This window comes from Parus major, chromosome 19, assembly GCF_001522545.3.
Source record: "Parus major isolate Abel chromosome 19, Parus_major1.1, whole genome shotgun sequence".
NCBI classification, from domain to species: Eukaryota; Metazoa; Chordata; class Aves; order Passeriformes; family Paridae; genus Parus; species Parus major.
Window position 1 is genome coordinate 9135509 of NC_031787.1, and position 17977 is coordinate 9153485.

Below are 17977 nucleotides of genomic sequence, written 5' to 3' on the forward strand. Positions count from 1 at the left end.
AATTACTCTTAAGCACCTTCTCTGAATTTTTAATTTGCTTGGACCTTTTCCTGGGGCTGACAGTGAACTACTAGTACAGCTGGCAATAAAGAACTGTATGTAGGAAAGGGACCCCTACCATTGCCCAATCCATGCGTTCTTTTCAGTGGGTAAGTGCAGTTGTTTAACTTCAGGGAATGATGTACAGGGAGGTCCTGGAAACCCCCAAGAGACCAATAGAGAATTTAGCAGGTCATTGTATCTCGTTGGAGATCATTGTGTGTCATGAGCCTTTTGTCAAGGACAAAACTAATTTACAATTTAATTGTGTTGAAATTCTGGATGTGTCAGCATGCTTCACAGGCTCTTCAGAAGGGACAATGGGGTGAGAAGTTGTGTACTCTGCAGTTCCCCCTGCAATAAGAGGGACGACTGCCTACGCTCAACCCATGCTTTGATCCTTCCTCGTTCTCTAGAATGACCAAAGACAAGGAGGGAGTTTTTAATGTTGGCAAGTGAAAGCTGAGGACGTTACAGTCTCACTGAGAGGAACTGAAAGCAGTCGGCCTGTTCATGAGAAGCTTTTCTAACTTCTCTTCGCAAGCAGCAGGGACAGACACATTTCAGAGAAAGTGCTTCTAGTCCTGATTTTATTTAGTGTTTGGGACAGGACAGTGTGGAAGTTGGGACAAAAAGAGAATTAACTGCACCTTTATTGCACTGTAATTCTTACATTGCTGCTGCAGATGGTCTGGCTGGGAGACAAAGGGAGCCTTAGCATTGCTTATCTGGGTTGGATATCTGGAGCACACACCTGACAGGTTACCTGCGAGTCTCAAGGTTCACATTCAGGTGACACTGTATAGTAGTTGGCTTTATAGTGGTCCCTCTCCTTTCAGCTGCTGTGGAGCCCACAGGTGTTTTCCTCTCTCTGTCTGCCATTGCTGTTTGTTGGTTCCATATGGATCATCCCTGGTCCCAAGCCTTGTGCAGCTGCTGGGAGACTCTTTGCAGCAGAAAGTGCTGCTCCGTGTCACTGGGAGCCTTCCCCTCCCCCAGGGTGGGATATTCCTTGTGCCACGTGATCTAACAGAGTGGTTGGGAACTGATGGTCCAGAGTTCATTTCCAGTTATTATTGTAGTAGGGAGTCAGGCTGGATCGAGGTACTCATTTCCAGCACAGATCATATACCCTTTGAAAGCATAAACAACCTCTAGGTCAGTTTTACTTAGCTTCGTACACAAGGGTTTCAGCTAAACAGGAAGAGCAAGCGGGAGCTGAAGCACTGCAAGAAGCTGGCTCAGCACTCATCCATACTGGACTAAGTAAGGTCCCTTTCAGTAGAAAAAGATATACATGGAGGACTAAGCTGTAAAGCAGCAGTGGAAGCTCCCTGTTTTTGTCTCTTGAGCTGGTCATCTTAACTGCAATGCCATTTTTCTCATTATCTAGGACCCTACAGAAGCCCTTCACAGACAGGATCTAGGATAGCTTTGAAGGCAGGCACGTTCAGAAGTTGTTGCTGCGGTCTCTTAGAGAAACTGGAGATTAAAGGGGCTGAACTAGGTGAATCATTACTCTCAGAGTATGAACTTGGAGTGTTGGAGAACCATGCCTGGTGTTTGTGCAGACCCAGGAGCAGCAATCCATATGTAACTATAGCCAGGGTGGGAGCGCCAAGTTAGCAACAGTAAAGCCTCCCTCAACTGTACTTTGCTGCATGATAATCCTGCCTTCTGTTAGGATTTGAGGCTGACACGACACTTGGCACAGCTCAATATCTGTACGTGGAGATGAGACTAACTTGTGGTGGCTGGCTGTCATTGCCCGTTCCAGCTGGAATTTGTGCTGCCCTGGGTAATGGGGATCAGGCAGCTCATGGAGAAAACTGGGGTCAAAGGCTGTTAAATTCAGAGTGCAGTAGAGCTGCAGAGCCATTGGGGAAGGGGAGCCTCTGGGCTGGACAAACAGGTCACACAGGTTTCCAGACACTCTGTCCTACCCAAGCAGGGCTGCAGGAGCTGGATGCTTTCAGGTAGGAGCAGCACTTATTGAGATAGAAGTTTGGCAGAATTTAAGTTCCATCAAGTTCTAGAGTGTTTAAGCTTAGTTTAGCAAGAATCCATCTGAATAGTCAATAATTTGACTTCTTTGCAGTTAATAATTAAGTTCCTCCTACAAAGTGCCACTGATATAATTAAATTTAGTTTCTAACTCAAGATTAACAGCTTCACTTGGTCCTTGCTATAACCTTTCCTTCAGGGAGAGACCAGCTAGGATATGAGGATCTGACCATTTGTTCCCTCTTTAGGGAGCAGAGGTCACATCCTGCTCTGTCTCTGTAGAGGTGACTCCTACACTCCTGCTCTTCCTGTTGCCTCTCTTGCTCTGCCTGTGGCCCTGCAGAGTTGAAGGGGAGTAGGAAGGAAGAGCTAGACCCAGTACAAAACCTCACTGAGCAGTCAAAGACACCCAGTATCTGACCAGCAGCTTTAGATCAGAGTAGAATACACAGCTTATCCCAGTAACTTCAAAACAAAATCAGGGAAAAGGCCATAAATAAAAACTTTCTGCAGCACCATCTTCTGTCTCACAGCCTTTCTCCTCATTCCACATTTAACGCAAACTTCTTCAAGCAACCCTTCATTCTCACTGCAGTTATACTGACTCCATCCATCACTGGGATGGTCCTGGGCTTTCAGAAAGCATCTGCACAGAGCCTTGTCTGGGACTGTGATGTTTCAGATTTTGAGAGAGCAGGAAAGCTCACCAATGGATGTGGAACTGCAGAGAGAGGAGGCTTTGGACAGGTGCTGGTGAGAATGTTTGTTTGCTGAGAAGGAAAGACAACTGACCCTGGAGGCAACTCACTGACAAATGCCATTGCCAGTTCTGGAGGGAAGATAAATCTCATACAGTCCACTGAGACCATTTCACTTTTTAATTGTTTTAAGAGTCTCCCCTAGAGCTGAGATGTGGGGGACACGATTAACTTGGCAGCAGAATCTCAGTTACACTCACAATGTTTCCAGTCCTGTATTTCGTGTCTCAGTGCCTGTACACAGTACTTTGGGAGCATTCTTGATAATTGGTGAGCAAACTGAGAGTCTATGATCCCATTCCATGGCAGAACATACCAAAGCTTTTCTTTTTCCCTCTTAAAATCTTGTGTTATAGGTTCAAAGCATTTTGAACAGAGTGGGGTTTAGTGTATTTTGTTCTTCCTGACAATCCCAAAATACAATCTCATAGCAGCTTGTTAAAATAAAGCTGTTTTGCTGTTTTAAAAGAGAGAGAATGTGGCAAGTTGCCACATTCCAGTTAAGCAATTTCCTACAGTTGACTTTTTTTTATTGCATGTTTTTTTCAGCCGTGTCCTTACTCTGTTTTCTCTGCAAGAAGCCAAAATACCCCAGACAAGACAGAAGCCCCCACCTCTGTATTAATACTTGAGGCAAACTCCCCTTCCTGCTTCTCATCACGAGAGCAGAACATGGAGCCTTGGCACGGGGTACATAGTGTATGGAATTTCTAAGAACTGTGGCATTTTTGGCAACAGCATTTTCCTTCATGGGGGTAGATTTGCCCTTTTTTATTGAAGCAGCCCTCAGAAGCAGCTCGGCCATGGAGGCATCCTCCCATAGACTGCAGGCTGTGCTGAGCAGCGAGCGGGCGGCAGCTCTGCAGTTGCAGGCAGCGAGGCCGCTCCAAGTGCCAGCTTCCTCCTCGCTGCTGGAGGGGAGCAGGATGTGCCTCGCTGAGTTCAGTGGGTGGATGCGTGTCCTGTGAAATTGGGGTTTGGCAGGTGCATGTAGAAACCGAGTAACTGATTTAAGAACATCTGCTGAGTAATTGAAAAGGAAGAGCAGGCAAGTCCTCAAGGTAGTGAGTAATGCTACAGCTTCCTATTTCTGGGTGACTGTGCTCAGTCCTCTCCCTTTCTCTTTTCAGCTGAAGAAAATGATTGGCAGTGGCTGTGCTGAGGAGGCAAGACTGGACATGCAGGGGCTTTGCAGGCAGGCTGTGGAAATGGGCTCCAGAGCCTGGGCAGCCAGACTGCTTCTGTTGAGCTCCCAAATGCCTGTAACCTAACCCAGCACAAGGCCCAGCTGTACTTCTAGGAGAGCAGGCAGCACGGGCAGGACCTCGTCCAACATTCAGGGAAATCAGGGCATCTGGAAGTTTCAGATAACTTCAGTGCTCTTTGAATGAGATTACAGCTGGAAAGCTAATAATAATAATAATCTGCTGCTGATTATTTGCACTTTAAAGATTATACTGTAAACCGTCTAGTTGAATTTATAAATTTCCTTTGTCAAAACACAAAAGAGAAATAAGAATATCTATGAAGGAAGGATGGAGGTAGAAAGGTTTTTTCCTTCTTTTTGTTCAAGACATTTTTGGATTCAGAAGCTGATTCTAAAGCAAGATTGCTGATACTTATGGAATCCTGGTATTTTGTTTATCATCCTATGATGGCTGAGCACTGTAAGTTTTGCATTTGTGGAAATCCTCAGAGTGACTGAGCTGTGGAAGGACAGCTCATGTGCCCTATTTTTGAACAAGCCAAGTATCAGGAAAGCTGAGTGTGGGCACTGACTTTATGCCTGTGAGACAGGTAAGAAGCTGTCTGCAGCTCTGCTGGATCCCCTAGCCATTTACAGGCCTTTGCTGTGTTTCTGGCTTTGGTATTCTGGAGGAGTGTTAGAAAGAATTACTTGGCATTTAGAGTTTTCCACTGTACACGTGTGGCATTGCATCTTTCTACAGCATCCTCAGGATCCAGGATTTTCAGTAATGCCTGACTTATCCATGTTCCTTTTGGAGAGATCAAAGTGAAGTACTGTAAATGAAAGTAGTCGGACAAACCCATGAGTGATCTTTGTATAACGATGCCGAGTTGCTTGGCTGCAGTGAAAAATCTCAGCTCTTGTGGCATGAATTTGTATCCAGCACTCAGAGCTGTCCGCTGGCAGGCAGAGAAGTACAACACAGAATCCCTTTGTGTTTCCCCTGCTCCTTGGGAGGAGAGTATTTCCATGACAGACTAGCACACAGGCTGTTACAATGGCTTTTTCTTTTCTCCTCAGCAGTTCGGGTTTTGTGTGTTTCTGGTCGATGTGGCTCAGCACAGTGAGTCCCTCCTCTGGTCTGAGCAAGGGCAGTTGAAACCCTGAACCCTCAGCCTGCTCAGCTTCTCTCCAGCACATAATCCAGGGAGATACTTTAAGACAAAAGGGATGTAACTCAGCACAAGGAATGCAAAGGGGTTATGAAGAAGTTTTCTGAAGAACATTTCCTAAAGAGCCTGAAGAGCATGAAAAGCAAAAAGAGGAAAATGGAATGAAAGCATACAAGTGTATAAATCACCTTTTAGAAATGTTTCTTAGAGACCAATGCTCTGGAAATTTTTCTGAATTCTGGAAGTGATGGCAATTGTGAGAACTTTGCTACTCTAAAGGCCCTTTTCCAACTCGCAACTGGAGCCAAAAAGTCAGGCTCAGATTTTTCACAAATTCTGCATAAAATAATTTTTGGACACACAAGCACAATGCTTAAACTCTGATCTTGAACTGGCACATTTTCTTCCATTGTACATTTAATGCAGATTTTTATTAGAAGAATATGTTTTGAGAACTTTAATTTGCTTCCATAGAATGCTTTGAAAATGAGAAACTTGGTTTTAGCCAACTGTCACAATACACTTCACTTGAATGAACAAAACCTAAGGAAAACCAGCCCTAACCCCTAACCTCCCGTTCTGCTCAGGTACAGAAACAAATGTGGTGTGTGAAGCTTCTGTGGAAGCTCACAAAAGTAATGGATATTGTACCTGCCTGAAAGATGCTGAGCTTGAAGCTTGTTATCTTTGTATTTGTGATCTTTTTTCAAGTGCTGATTGAAATCTTTCCAGGCTGCTGTATGATGCCAAGGAGCTGTTGCAGGACTGTCTGGTGGGTGGCCAACTGCTGCTTATCAGTCCCCTCTGTATTTTTCCTCATACAACTATTACTGGGTCAGCAGCTGTATTTTCCTCTACTTTTTAAGTGGGCACAACATGGTTTAGGTGACCTAAAAACCATGGTTTTTTTAAGAGAAAAGAATGAAGACATGTACTTTAAAGGGTTGGGAATCTGGGTTCAGGTGTCTGTACTCTAAATCCTGTATTTGTATTTAACTAATAATAGAAACCCCTCATGATTTTTACAGGCAAATGCGAACCAATAAGTGAGAGCCCCAAGGAGATTTTTTTAAAAATAAAATGTGAGCAGTGAGCCACGGCAGCTTTCTCACTCAGTGTCTGTGAAAAAAGAAATGTGACCCCAGTTCTTGCCAAAGTGGCTCAGTTCTTTCTAGCAGAAAGCCAATAATTGGGAGCATTTCAGAGAATACAGTTTCTTAGCTGAGATTTCCCAGGGTGCAGAGATAGAACATCTTCAGCTCAAGACCTGCAACCTACTCCTACAGAGATTTAACACTTTTCTGTGTAAACCTCTTCCCCAAAGCCCAGCCCGGCAGCAATCTGGGGAATTGTGTGCCACGGAGCAGGGGAAGGTGGAACTCTTGAAGTGTTCAAATAATTGAGACAAACAAGCAGAGGATTTGATTTTGTTGTGTTTTGTTTCCTTCCCTTGGTCTGCTAATAAGCCTGAGAACAAGCTGCTAATCTGTCTCATTCCCCAGCCATTAAGTGAGGGAATGGTAGAGACTGGAGGTTTGTGCTTGTATTTTACTGAGGCTACAAAAAAAACCTGTGTAAGACAAAAGGGAGATGATTGGAAAAGCAAGGGGAAGAAAAATGGAAAAAGCCTTTGGGATTAGGGACAGCATTCTGGGCAGTAAAATGCTTCATTGAAGGAGCTTGGTTCCTTCCAGCACCTCTCATTTCTGGCCTGAGGAGTGTTCAGGCCTTATCCAAGATGTTCCCCTTGGAGATCACTGTCTGTGCCAGCTCAGGATGCTCAGGACCTGCAGAATGAGGCTTGCAGTGAAGAAAGGGAAGTGCAGGAATATGATGGGGACCTAAAATGAGTCATTCTCTTCCTGACCTTGCTGAAGGAAATGTCTGGCTTTATATTGTCTGCTGTAAACTCGCCTTTATTTGGGCTCTAAGTTTACACATGCACAGCTTGTTGGTGTCTTTATTTCCACTTCCTGCACCATCAGTCAAATACACCTGAGAGCTCATTCAGATATGTGTGAGAATGATTAGTGCCATCATAAAAACTATGGAGGATATTCTCTTTAAAGGTACTTTAAGTTTTGAATTTTACAGAGAGATCCATGGGCTGTTACACAACTCATGCTCAGAGCATGGCCTGGTGCTTCCTTTTCAGATTCTGAGCCTTATTCCCTGTCACTTGCTGCCTTCTGCTGCAGTTGCTGGAAAGCCCACTGAGGTGGGGGTAATTGTTGTCTTAATGGAATGAGAGATCCAGTGGATTTGCCAAGATACTGAATAATTCTAGAGGCAGAGTATTCGTGTTATGTTGGGGCTGCATTTGCCTCCGTAGGACTTTAGAGTTGGACAGGTACTTGTTTACCTGCAGTACTTTGGGAATACTGTGGTATTCTTCACAGCAGGGTAAATCCATCAGCCTGCTCAATGGCCATGCACCAACTCCATGAGGGATGGGGAGCCTGAACAGGTCTGTAGGGCAGTGTGAAGTAACAATACCCTTCAGGAGAGGCTTGAGGCAGGGGGAGGTTGCTGTACTAAGCCTGGTGAAGCGTGGCTGAGGTGAAGAAGCTCGCTGGGTGCTGAAGAGTTGTGAGCTGAGAGGAGCAGAGCTGCAGATCTGATGTGGCAGCAGCAGGGCTGTGCTCAGCAAATGGCAAGTACAGTTCTTAGTCTTGCAGAATGCTCTCAGTCATTCTGTTACACTTGTGTGTCCTCGGGTTGCAAAGGAAGGGGGAGGGCTTTCATTTTTAGTGTTCAGTGGGTGTGAAATCTCTGATCTTTAAGCAGAGGACTGTTCCTGTAGCTGCATTTGGCTTGGATGCCTCGCTGAGATGAAATCTTTGAAGACAATTATGTTATGAGGCTCAGGGAACTACTTGATTTGTGCAGTTTTATCCTCACACTCTTAGCTGGGAAGGCCTCAACTGAGTGTTTACAGCCTCAGTCACTCAGATTGTGAAAAAGAGAAGAGGGGAGAAGAAAAGGAGTGGTATGTGGCCTCCAAGTGACCCAGAAATGATGCTGTCAGCATCATTTGACAAAGCAGAAATAACATACTGTAGTGTTTGGGCAGTGGCTATTGTGTCAGCCTCAGGCATGACTGAGGGTTCAAAGGAAAATCCATCCATCTGGTGTTCCATCTCTCCCTACCCCTCTACCTCTCTGTGCTTGTATTTACCAGTTTCTCCTAAGGCTTCTCCCCCCAGCACACCTTGCCTACACATTTTCCTTCTGGCTTGTGCTGAGTCCTGTTTTGCAGAGTTTGTTTAGCAATGCATTGAGAAACGATTTCCTTTTCTGTTAGGAGCCCAAAGTCCCTCAGTGGCACAGCTGGGTCTTGCAGGAGCAGCAGGGCTGGCACCAGGGCTCTGTGGTGGGACTGCCACCCGGGGGCTTGTTCCATCCCTGGCATCCTTCTGCTTCCCAGAATCCGCTGGTTAGAGCAGAGCGCTGAGGGAGCTTTCATGCTCCCTTTTCAGAGCTGGTCCTCCACTTTGTGCAGGTTATTTTTAATCCTTCTTCCTCTTTTTTCTTATTTTTAACAAGTTGCTACTGCATGGAGTCCTTTGAGTGGAAGTTCCTGAGGTGTTGGTGGCACTTTTCTGCAGCCAGTCTTGTTCAAGGCATTGTGCGTGTAGCCCAGCACAGCAGTCACCTACAGACCTGGTGCCTGTGGCTGCACCTGTGTGATCAGTGGCAGAGGTGGATAGGAAATGCACCCAAGTGAGCAAGAACTCTGGCTACCACTTCAGCACAGCTAAAGAAACAGAAACCAGGCCTCACATTCTGGGCAGGTGTCCTGCTCACTGCCAAGCTTCTTGCTGAATGAGTCAGCTGGGTTCAAGTAGAGAATGTGAATTCCACAGGCTGCAGGTCAGAGTCTGACGTGTAAGTGAACCTCTTTTTTCTCACAGGTGCCACCTCAAATAAAGCAAAATTACTTTGTTGCCAGATATTTCTTTATAATATTTTGTCTGATACCTATTTTATTATGTGTGGCTGGTGAAAGTACAGGTCACAATATCATCCTTTAGTAGCTTCAGTTCTGTTGGTTTTGAGGCCAAAGCCATGTGGGTCACAAACTGAGTGACCTAATTTTTCAGGATCCAAATAATTCCTTGAAATGAAGTGTTTTGCTTCTCTTCCTCTTACTTTGGGTTGTGAGTTTTGCTCCTGTGCAGATCCTGTGCTTGCCTTGGAAAGAGCTGTTTGAATTTCATGCTGATCTCAAGGTAGTTTGGAAGTTTGTGAGATTGAGACTCTCCAGCTGAATCCTGCTTTATGTGACTGTTCCTAATGGAAACACAGATGGGAAGGATGGTTTTTCTCAGTGGCTGAACGAAGTGTTCTGTGAACAGGTTTGGATCAGATTTCACTGCAAATTGAGCATATGCCATGTGAAAAGGGTACAGACCCACTCTCTCAGTTTAAGCAAGCAGATTTGGTTCTATACCAGTCAAAACCAGGCAGTGGTTCAATTCTCCCTGTACTGGAAAGGGAACACTTCACAATGTTGTAAGGTATCTTTATACCTACAGGCACAATGAGGAGCTCTCTGAACACAGTGGGAAATGAGAATTTCTGAGGCTGCAGTTGGTGCTGGTGATGCTGTGATCAGATGCTGATAACCATCCAGATAGCTGGGGGCATTCAGATGAGTCAGCTGCTGAGAGCTTGAGTTCACAAAGGAGCAGCTCAGTGCTCTGTGGGCAGAGCTGCACACACGGTTGGGTTGTTGTCAGCTGAAGGGCCCTGCAGACCTTCACACTGGAGCAGAAGTGGTTTGGATGTGTGGCTGCACAGCACAAAGGCCTGTCCTGTGCCTGCACATCCCTGGCAGAGCTGGGCCTAGAGCTGTGTCCTGTGATCCCCATCTGCCTGCTCCTGCCTCCCAGGCACACTGGGAAAACCTTGGCACTATTTCTGTGCAGTGATTCCTTGGACACTTGTCTTGGTGTATTCCTTGGAGACCCCTCTGGCCCCACACCAGCATTCAGGCTCAACAGCACTCTGATCACACCTGAGTTTGCCTCGATTCCTGCTTTTGGGAGAAGGTTCTGCTCAGGACATGCTCAGCTGCATTTCAGTCCCAGCTGGAGAACCCAGCCAGCGCTTCTACCTCTTCTTCGGTGTTTGCAATTAGGCATTCCCACAGGGTTAGTGTGGGATCTGGGGCCACGGTAGCTCCTCTCTCCAAAACCCAAGGGGCAGGGCTGCTTTTGAGGTTTCTGAGATAGACCCTGAGGCAGAGCAGGCACTGACCCCGTGGTGAGTGCCTCGCATGAGGAGGGGTTGGTTCCATGTGTGAGCACCTGCACAGGGGCTTTATGAGCTCTCAGAGCCCAGGCTCTGACCCAGATATCTGTGTGCTGTATAACAGGGATATCCTAGGATTTTCCCTTGCATGGATCAACCCCACTGCACCCTTTTTTCACTTTAAACTGGATGGCTTTGAGAAAGTGCCCTGAAGTATCCTCACATGCTGCTGATCTCCCAGTAGCTGGTGAGATCTTTATCAGTTTCTCACATGGTTGCCCAGCCTGACTTCAGAGACAAATTTGGCAAGTCCAATTCTGATCTTTTTATGTTCTCTGCAGTGCTCAGGTGGCCTAGAAGTTTTTTTTTGGTCTGATACAGGGTTTTGTATATAATGGCCTGGAGAAAATAGATGAGAGTCAGCTGAAGGTGTGAAGTGAATCCACTTTCACTGGATGCCTTCAGATGACTCATCTGACTTTCCCCAGTACCCTGTGCAGATAAACTCCAGTTCAGAAGTTTTGTCTTCTGTTTCAGGAGGCAGAAATGCAGAACCTCCCTCATACTCTGATCCTAATCTGCCCAGTACAATGTCCTGCTGCACCAGGAGCTGCTGGGGTGCTTCAGAGAGTGCTCCCTGCCCTCTGGGCTGGTTCTTGGCAGGAGGTTAATAGCGGAGTTCCTTCCAGATTAATTCTTGTCTGAGGCAAGATAGATGATTTGCATTTCTCTTAACCACATGCAAGATCTGGGCCATACATTGCTCTGATCCTTTTAAAGTCTTAGCTGCCAGCTGGGTAAATTGCAGGGCAGGACTTGGTTTTAGCCTTGGAAGTTTCGGTGTAAGCTCATATTTATTGTCTCCTCCAGTGCTGCCAGGCTCCCTGAGATTCCATCTCCAGGCACAGGAGCAATAGGATCTGCTTTTGACCATGTGCTTGATTTGTTGATTAAATCATGACAGTTGTTTGTTTTGGGTATTGCAAAACTCCTCTTCTAAACATTGCATATGTTTCAAGTCAACAAGAAAAGTTGCCGGCTTCACTGAGCAGATTATAAGTTTTGTGAAAGTGTGAAAACATGGCATTTGGTTGTGAAACGTATGATTGAATCAAACTTGGTCTCCAACTGTTGATATTCTGAAGAAATCTTGGCTGGCACTTTGGTATAGCGGAGTCCCTCTGCCTGTCTCCAAGTTGTTTAATTTATAATTTCCATTCTTTGCTGTGGTTTCCTTTTTTTTTTTTTTTTTTTATGTGAATTGAAAATTATTATTTTTGCTGCATTTATAGGGTATTTCAAGATATGCAGATTAAAAACATGTGCCTAAGCCACAGAAAGCTTCAGAAAAATAGGGAGTCTTCCAGCCTTTGCTCCTGTTTCCATGTTTATTTGGAATCAAGTGCATTGAATTCAGACTGGGTTTTGACCAAGTGCAGAAGCTGCAATAGCACTAAGTTTAATTCCTTTTAGTGACTCTGGAACAAGGTGCTACTCTTCTAAACATGAATAAAACAATCAACAAGAATCTGGGGGAGAGTTGATCCCCAAATGCATGAAATTTGATTTCTCTGGTTAGACACCATAGCTATTAACATTCTCTGTCAAGAACTGAAGAAGTTAGAATGTGATTTCTCATCAGTTAACCAGAAATACTTGGGCTGCAGTTTGACTACAGAATTCTTCCAGCTCTTCCTTGTGGTGCACCCCGATGTCAGTGATCTTATTTTACAGATGCTTTCCTGTGCCATGTCTGCAGAAGTGCAGCTGAAAAACTTGTTGGCATTTGCTTTTTGTTTATCATCCTCTAAGGTCCCAACTGTTGGCTGGAGGTCATGGATATGGGCAGACTTGTATCTCAGGAGATCTGCTGTTTATTTTGCAGAAATAAATAAAAAAGTACAAGCTTGGCAGTTTTCTCCTAAACTTCTTGGACCTGCTTCTCATCTGTGTTGTAAAGGGATCTTTTGAAGGTGCTCTAAGGAGATGAAGATGCATCCGAGAGCACCTGGCAGCACATGCCCGTCTCAGGGCAGTGAGATCTGCTGTCCTGGCTACACCAGGAAGAGCAGCAGGGCTCTGCCCAGGAATCAATGATTTGCTCCAGCTGCTCCATATCCTGTCTCTGTTCTTGTCCTTTCCCACCTCTGTGAGTTCAAGGCTGTTGGAATATTGCTGCTTCTGGTGTGGGGTTTGCCATTTGTGATGAGTAGGACGTGCCATTTAGCAAGCAGGCAGTGAGTAGTTACTCTTGGCTTTATCTCTCAGTCTAGTTTGTGGTTGGAGACCTGTGTGCTGGTTGTGGGTTTTTATGTGCGTCACTGAACCCAGAAATTTTATTATATTCTCAGAAAAGGGTTTTGCAACAGCTCAGCTATTAAAGCCAAACCATGTAGTTTAGTAAAAAGTCTGGGCAGGAAACAAAATGAAATTCATCCTAGGGGAGAAGTGTGGTGCATGTAGGCTGGGAAGAGAATGCAAATATACTATTTATAGGACTAGGGGAAAACAAATTTGGACTTGAGGAGTAAATGCAAAGGAGTTATCCGGGAAAAACCAGCTTTGGCCCTCTGAGACACTCAGACCTGTGATGCCAGAGTGCTTATCCATTTTGGAGAGTTTGTTACATTCCAACAAAGAAGAAAATGTTGACATTGAAATCCGTGCTGCACAGAGCCCCTTCCACTGTCCTTTAGGAGTTTATGCTATGGATGATGCTTGGGAAGGGGAAATACTTGAAGCGGTATTTTTTTAAGCAGTACCAAAACAGCTGAGGCCGGTGCCTGCTCCTGGGGGTTCCTGCAGGATGAGCAGGCAGAGCTGCGTGCAGGGAGAAGGGGAGGGATGAGTGCATTTGCTCCTGATCAGACAGATCAAGTCAGTGGCAGAGCCAGCAGTGCAGCCCAGCTCTGTTCTCTTACTCATGTGATGCTTCTGGTGTTACTCTGAGGTTGGCCAGGAGAGCTTCTGTGAGGAGTGCAAAAGCAGTGGCTGTACCTCAGCAATGTCCTGCCTTGAGCAGCGTGCTGTCCTCGTGACACTGCACACTGGAATGGGATAACGTGGGGCACACACTTTCTGTATCCTTTCTTTTACCTAATTTGTGATTTTTCATGTATAAATAGATGCTAAGCCCTCCTTCCACTGTGGTTTTTGGAGCAGATTCTGACACCTCCATTGCCTGCAGTTCCCTGCTTTATTCTGGATCATGTGCTACTTTTAGGGCATTTGCCTGTAATTAGTGTTCCATATAACGAAGCGTGGGGCTCTAACTTTACAGAGTGTGCTGATAGTTCATCCTTCTTCCAGGAAAAATAAATTTTGCCTGATGGGAGATCCTACACTAAAACAACAGATTACAATCAGACTGCAGAGCTGAGCTGCTGCTTTACACACAGGCTCATCAGGGCTAGCTGTACCAGTTCCAAAATCACTGTGCAGTCTTGCCTCGGTCCCTAGGTGCTCCGCAATGCTGAGGCGTGCCCAGGAATGGGGAAGGGTGAGGTGAACCAGGGGCAGCAGGAGGAACATCCTGCAGTGCCCTGGGAATTCCATGTACAGGCTTACAAACACAGGCTGAGCTGTTTGCCTGGGGCTGGATGTTGTGGTTGCAGTTTGTGTATCAGAACACATATCGTCATTGGCCCTTCCCTCGAGTGGCCTCTGGAAAGAGACAAGGCTTGGGTGATTTCTGTCTTCCTTCTCTTTTCCATGACATAGCTATTGCACGGTGGGAAGCTGTTTTTCATTTGTGTAGGCTGATTTTTGGCATACTGGGGGCTGTTAAGTATACAAACTTCCTGCAGCCTCTTCTTTCTGTCTGTCCTGAGGGGCCTTTGCCCATCTAATCATCCCAGCCTGCCCAGTGTCAGTCCATAGAGGGGAAAGGCACACTGAGAAGAAAGAACATTTAAACCAAGCCCCAAGCAGGAAAATGCTTGGGACAGCACCTCCAAGGCCTTTCTGCCATGGCAGTGAACAGGAGTGCTCTGTGGACAGGCTGCTGTGGGAAAGGACGTGTGACAGTGAGAAAGCAGAAGGTCAGGACTGAGGCAGCCAGTGTGCCCCTGCCTGCGTGGGGCTGCCTGGAGGATCCCAGCCCCCCTGCTCCAGAGCCAGGGGAGCTCAGGGCAGGGCACGGCCGAGGGGCTGGGATGGAGAGAGAGCAGGCAGCAACACAGCCAGCAGCAGCCTGTGCCCGTCACACAGGGCCCACCCAGCACGTGGCACATGTGGCACACACGGCAGGGACAGAGCCCCTGGCTGGGCTCTGCCAGGCACACAGCAGCAACACAGCAGTGCGGCAGCCACTGGGGCCCAGGCCCTGCTGAGCCAATGGCCAGTCCCTCCCGAGGGTGGCCGTGCCCTGCCCTGCTCTGGCCAGAGGAAGCAGACAAGGGGTGGAAAAAAGGAAGTGCTGTCAGCCCCTTTGTATGGAAAGAGGTACTGAGAACCATGATTGGGATTTCTAGTTCCTTGCAGATCTGGCACTCCAAAGCTGCATTGGGAAGTTATGAAAAGGCTCCTCTGGTTTCAGCAGGGTGGTCAGAGTCAGAATGCAAAGGGATGGCTGAGTTTCTAGGACATGGTAGTCCTGGACTGCCTCTCCTGGGAATGGCAGTGCTTTGCATTGCTCTGGGCATTGCAGGAATTGGAATTACTTTGGTATTCACACACTTTTTGATAAATCTCAAATTGTACAACACTGCTGTCAGAATTCAGTGTGTGTGCAGAGACAAACTTGTTATACCTGATGGTTGAAAGGAATAGATTGCTCATAAAACATAATCTCAACTAACTTCATAGGAAAACACTTAAACTCTAAGAGGAGACACATTATAATGGTCAAAGAATCCATGTTTGTTTTTTCCTTTACATTTTCGGTCTGATAATGTCGCAAATGCTAAAATTTGTTGACTAAGAACATGTTCTGGTTTATAAATCATGGATCAGCTAACTTGCTTTGAGGCATTGTTTTGTTAGGAAGGTTTTGAAGCTTAAGCCTGCCTCATGGGAATGTGTGACACAGTGAGCAATCTTTGGAGAGTATTTTCTTTTTGATAAGCAAACATAAGGCACAGATAATACTCATTTTTGCTGTTTTATTTTTCTGTGACTAAAGTGAAAAATTCTGTGTAGTGCATTTTCCATGAGATGGTCAGATTATAAAAGCTTTGGAATAAAATTTTAGGAGATGTGCAGCAATCATCTAGTCCAACTGTCTGAATTTTCGTTCTTTTAAGTTAACTGCTTTTAATGTTGATTTTGTAATAGAAATGCCCATCAGATAACAGACCTCAGAGACTTTGGGTACTTTGGCTACTCCTGCCTCAGAACTGCTGTTGATGGGGGTTTAGAGTAGGACCTGCCTTCTGTTGGAATGGTGAAGAGCAAAGATGCTCAGCATGAGGGAAATGTACCACGTGGATTTCCCTGAGAGCTGCTAGGAGGATGTCACTCCTATGTCATGAAAGAGCCTTGCTCACAAGCCAGCATCCCCTGTGTACAAACACAGCCTGGGAAGGGTCAGCACATGCCAAGGAAGCTCACAGTTTGCTTTCTGGACCCCACAGGTGAAGCTGATTGACTACATCCACAGGCAGCGACAGTGCAAGCTGAGCGTGCCCCTGAGCGACCGCACCGCAGAGCTCAACAGCTACCCCCGCTTCAACGACTGGCTGGACATCGTCAACGTCAGGAAGGAGGTGGTGCAGGTAAGCAGGGGGACACAGCCCTCACACAGAGCCCTCCTGTCCCTTCAGTACCTTTCCCAGCTGCCTGCTGGGTCTGAGAGCCACGGCAGGACTTAATCATTACCTTTTTGCTACTGATAGTACTGTGCTGCACTGTGTTCTGTGTCCAGCAATAGCCGAAACAGGACCATTGTTACTATCCCACACACACACACACACACACACACGCATGTAGAGCTCAGTCCACTGACAGCTAAACGAGGCAGAAAAGGCTTTTTCTATTCTTTTTCCCATTTTTGCCTCTGCTGGCCAGGTCATGGTGTTCTCATTCAGTTCCCTTTGATCGTTAAACAACCAAAAATTTTCTTTGACCTTAGCAGGAATCTGCCTGGGTGAAAAATTCTACAAATTTCCATGCAAGTTATTCTAGCTTGGTTCTGATGTAACTAAGTGGTCTCTGGTGAAACAGGATGGCTTCAGGACCAAGTTGTTACTTTTATTTCCTACTGTTCATTTTGAATGTGATGCTGGTGCTGCCTTCCAGCCCAGTGAGGTTTTGGGTTGCACAGCCAGAGGTGCAGCAGTGACAATGAGAGGACAAAAGCAGCCTGTTGCCGTGGCCAAACTGCTAGGCTCCCAGCTAGTGTTGGTTTCTAAGGTTACTGGAATTGCCTGAGTCTAAAAGAATGTCTTTGTAGCTCTTTTATAAATCCTTTGTGATGCTTACAGAACAGGGGGCAGGGAAGAGGTGAAGAAAAGCAGGGAGGGAGGTGGACAGTTAAAATCTGCCAGATCCTGCTAAATTAGGGAGCAGAAAGGGTTGAGACTGCCCTTCTGTATGTGTGGTCACTGAAAGGAGTGAACAAATATAAGGCAGAATGAATTTTCCAGATCTTTATTATTCATGTTCTCTTGCTGCCCCCTCCCAAACAGTGTCCAGTTGAATGAACTCTGTTCCTTCTGGGACAGAACTGTAAGAAGTGTAGAAAGTACTGAAATTCCTTTGGGATTCCAAATGTATGGTTGGTTATCTTTTAAGGGGTCTGCATCCATTTCATGCAGCTGCAGGCAACTTCTGTAGCACTTGTATTAGCTGGACAGCAGAACTGCAACACCCTGTGGGTCATTAAAATAATTTCTGAGTAGGCATGCTGGAACAGGCTGTGAGCTGGGGGGAGTGGAAATAGCTGGGCTAATAAACTAAGTGCTCTGCTCTTGCAGTGATTTTGGGTTTTTTTGGTGCTGTTATTTCACTGCTGAGAAAATAGCTGTGCAGCCACTGTTGGTGTTGGACACTGACATCAGCACAGTTCTGAGAGCTGTCTGGGATGAGTTACCTTTCAGAAATGTCTCCGGTATCATGGGATCATTCCTGCTCTTGTCTAGGTTTCATACAGCATGTTGAACTGCTGAAAAGCAGTTTTCAGCTGAAAGCTTTCAAAATGGAAATCACTGACAGAAGGAGCTTTAATAGGTTAGTTATTACAAAATCTGAGTAGTGTCCTGCTTTGTGCACCCTGCCTGTAACAGGATGGGGAGGAGCCTCTGCAGACAGGGTTGAGCAGGCCACCCTGAAAATGGGGACCCTCAAGTGGTTCTGGTTCTGTGCTACTGGGAACAGCTTCCCATCTCTCAGATGCTGTTAGCTTGCTGTAAAATGGAAATAGCCATGCTGGGTTCCGTTCTTAAGGCTTTCAAAAAAACAGAGCAGAGAGGAGGAAAACTGCACAAGTGTCACAGCGTGTTCACATGGCACATAGCCCCCTCTTCTTGTGCCTTTTAGGCCATGAAACTGGTTGGAGAGATTGCCAAGTACCTGTGGAGTCCTAGAAGAGCTACCTCAGAGCCCTGCCCTGGGCACCTGTG

The 17977-nt window shown here is 46.1% G+C and overlaps 1 protein-coding gene across 6 annotated transcripts in view; it reads left to right on the forward strand.

Moving 5' to 3' along the window:
• Window positions 1–17977, forward strand: part of KSR1 (kinase suppressor of ras 1) — a 51045-nt gene that overhangs the window by 11427 nt on the left and 21641 nt on the right. For all 6 annotated transcript variants that reach the window (XR_001524601.3, XM_015646915.3, XM_015646912.3 and 3 more), the window contains exon 2: window positions 15992–16132. Coding sequence is in view for 4 of the 6 variants with exons in the window: in XM_015646915.3 (XP_015502401.1) it covers window positions 15992–16132 (141 nt within the window). In the remaining 2 variants the exon portion in view is untranslated. The remainder of the gene's footprint in view (window positions 1–15991; window positions 16133–17977) is intronic.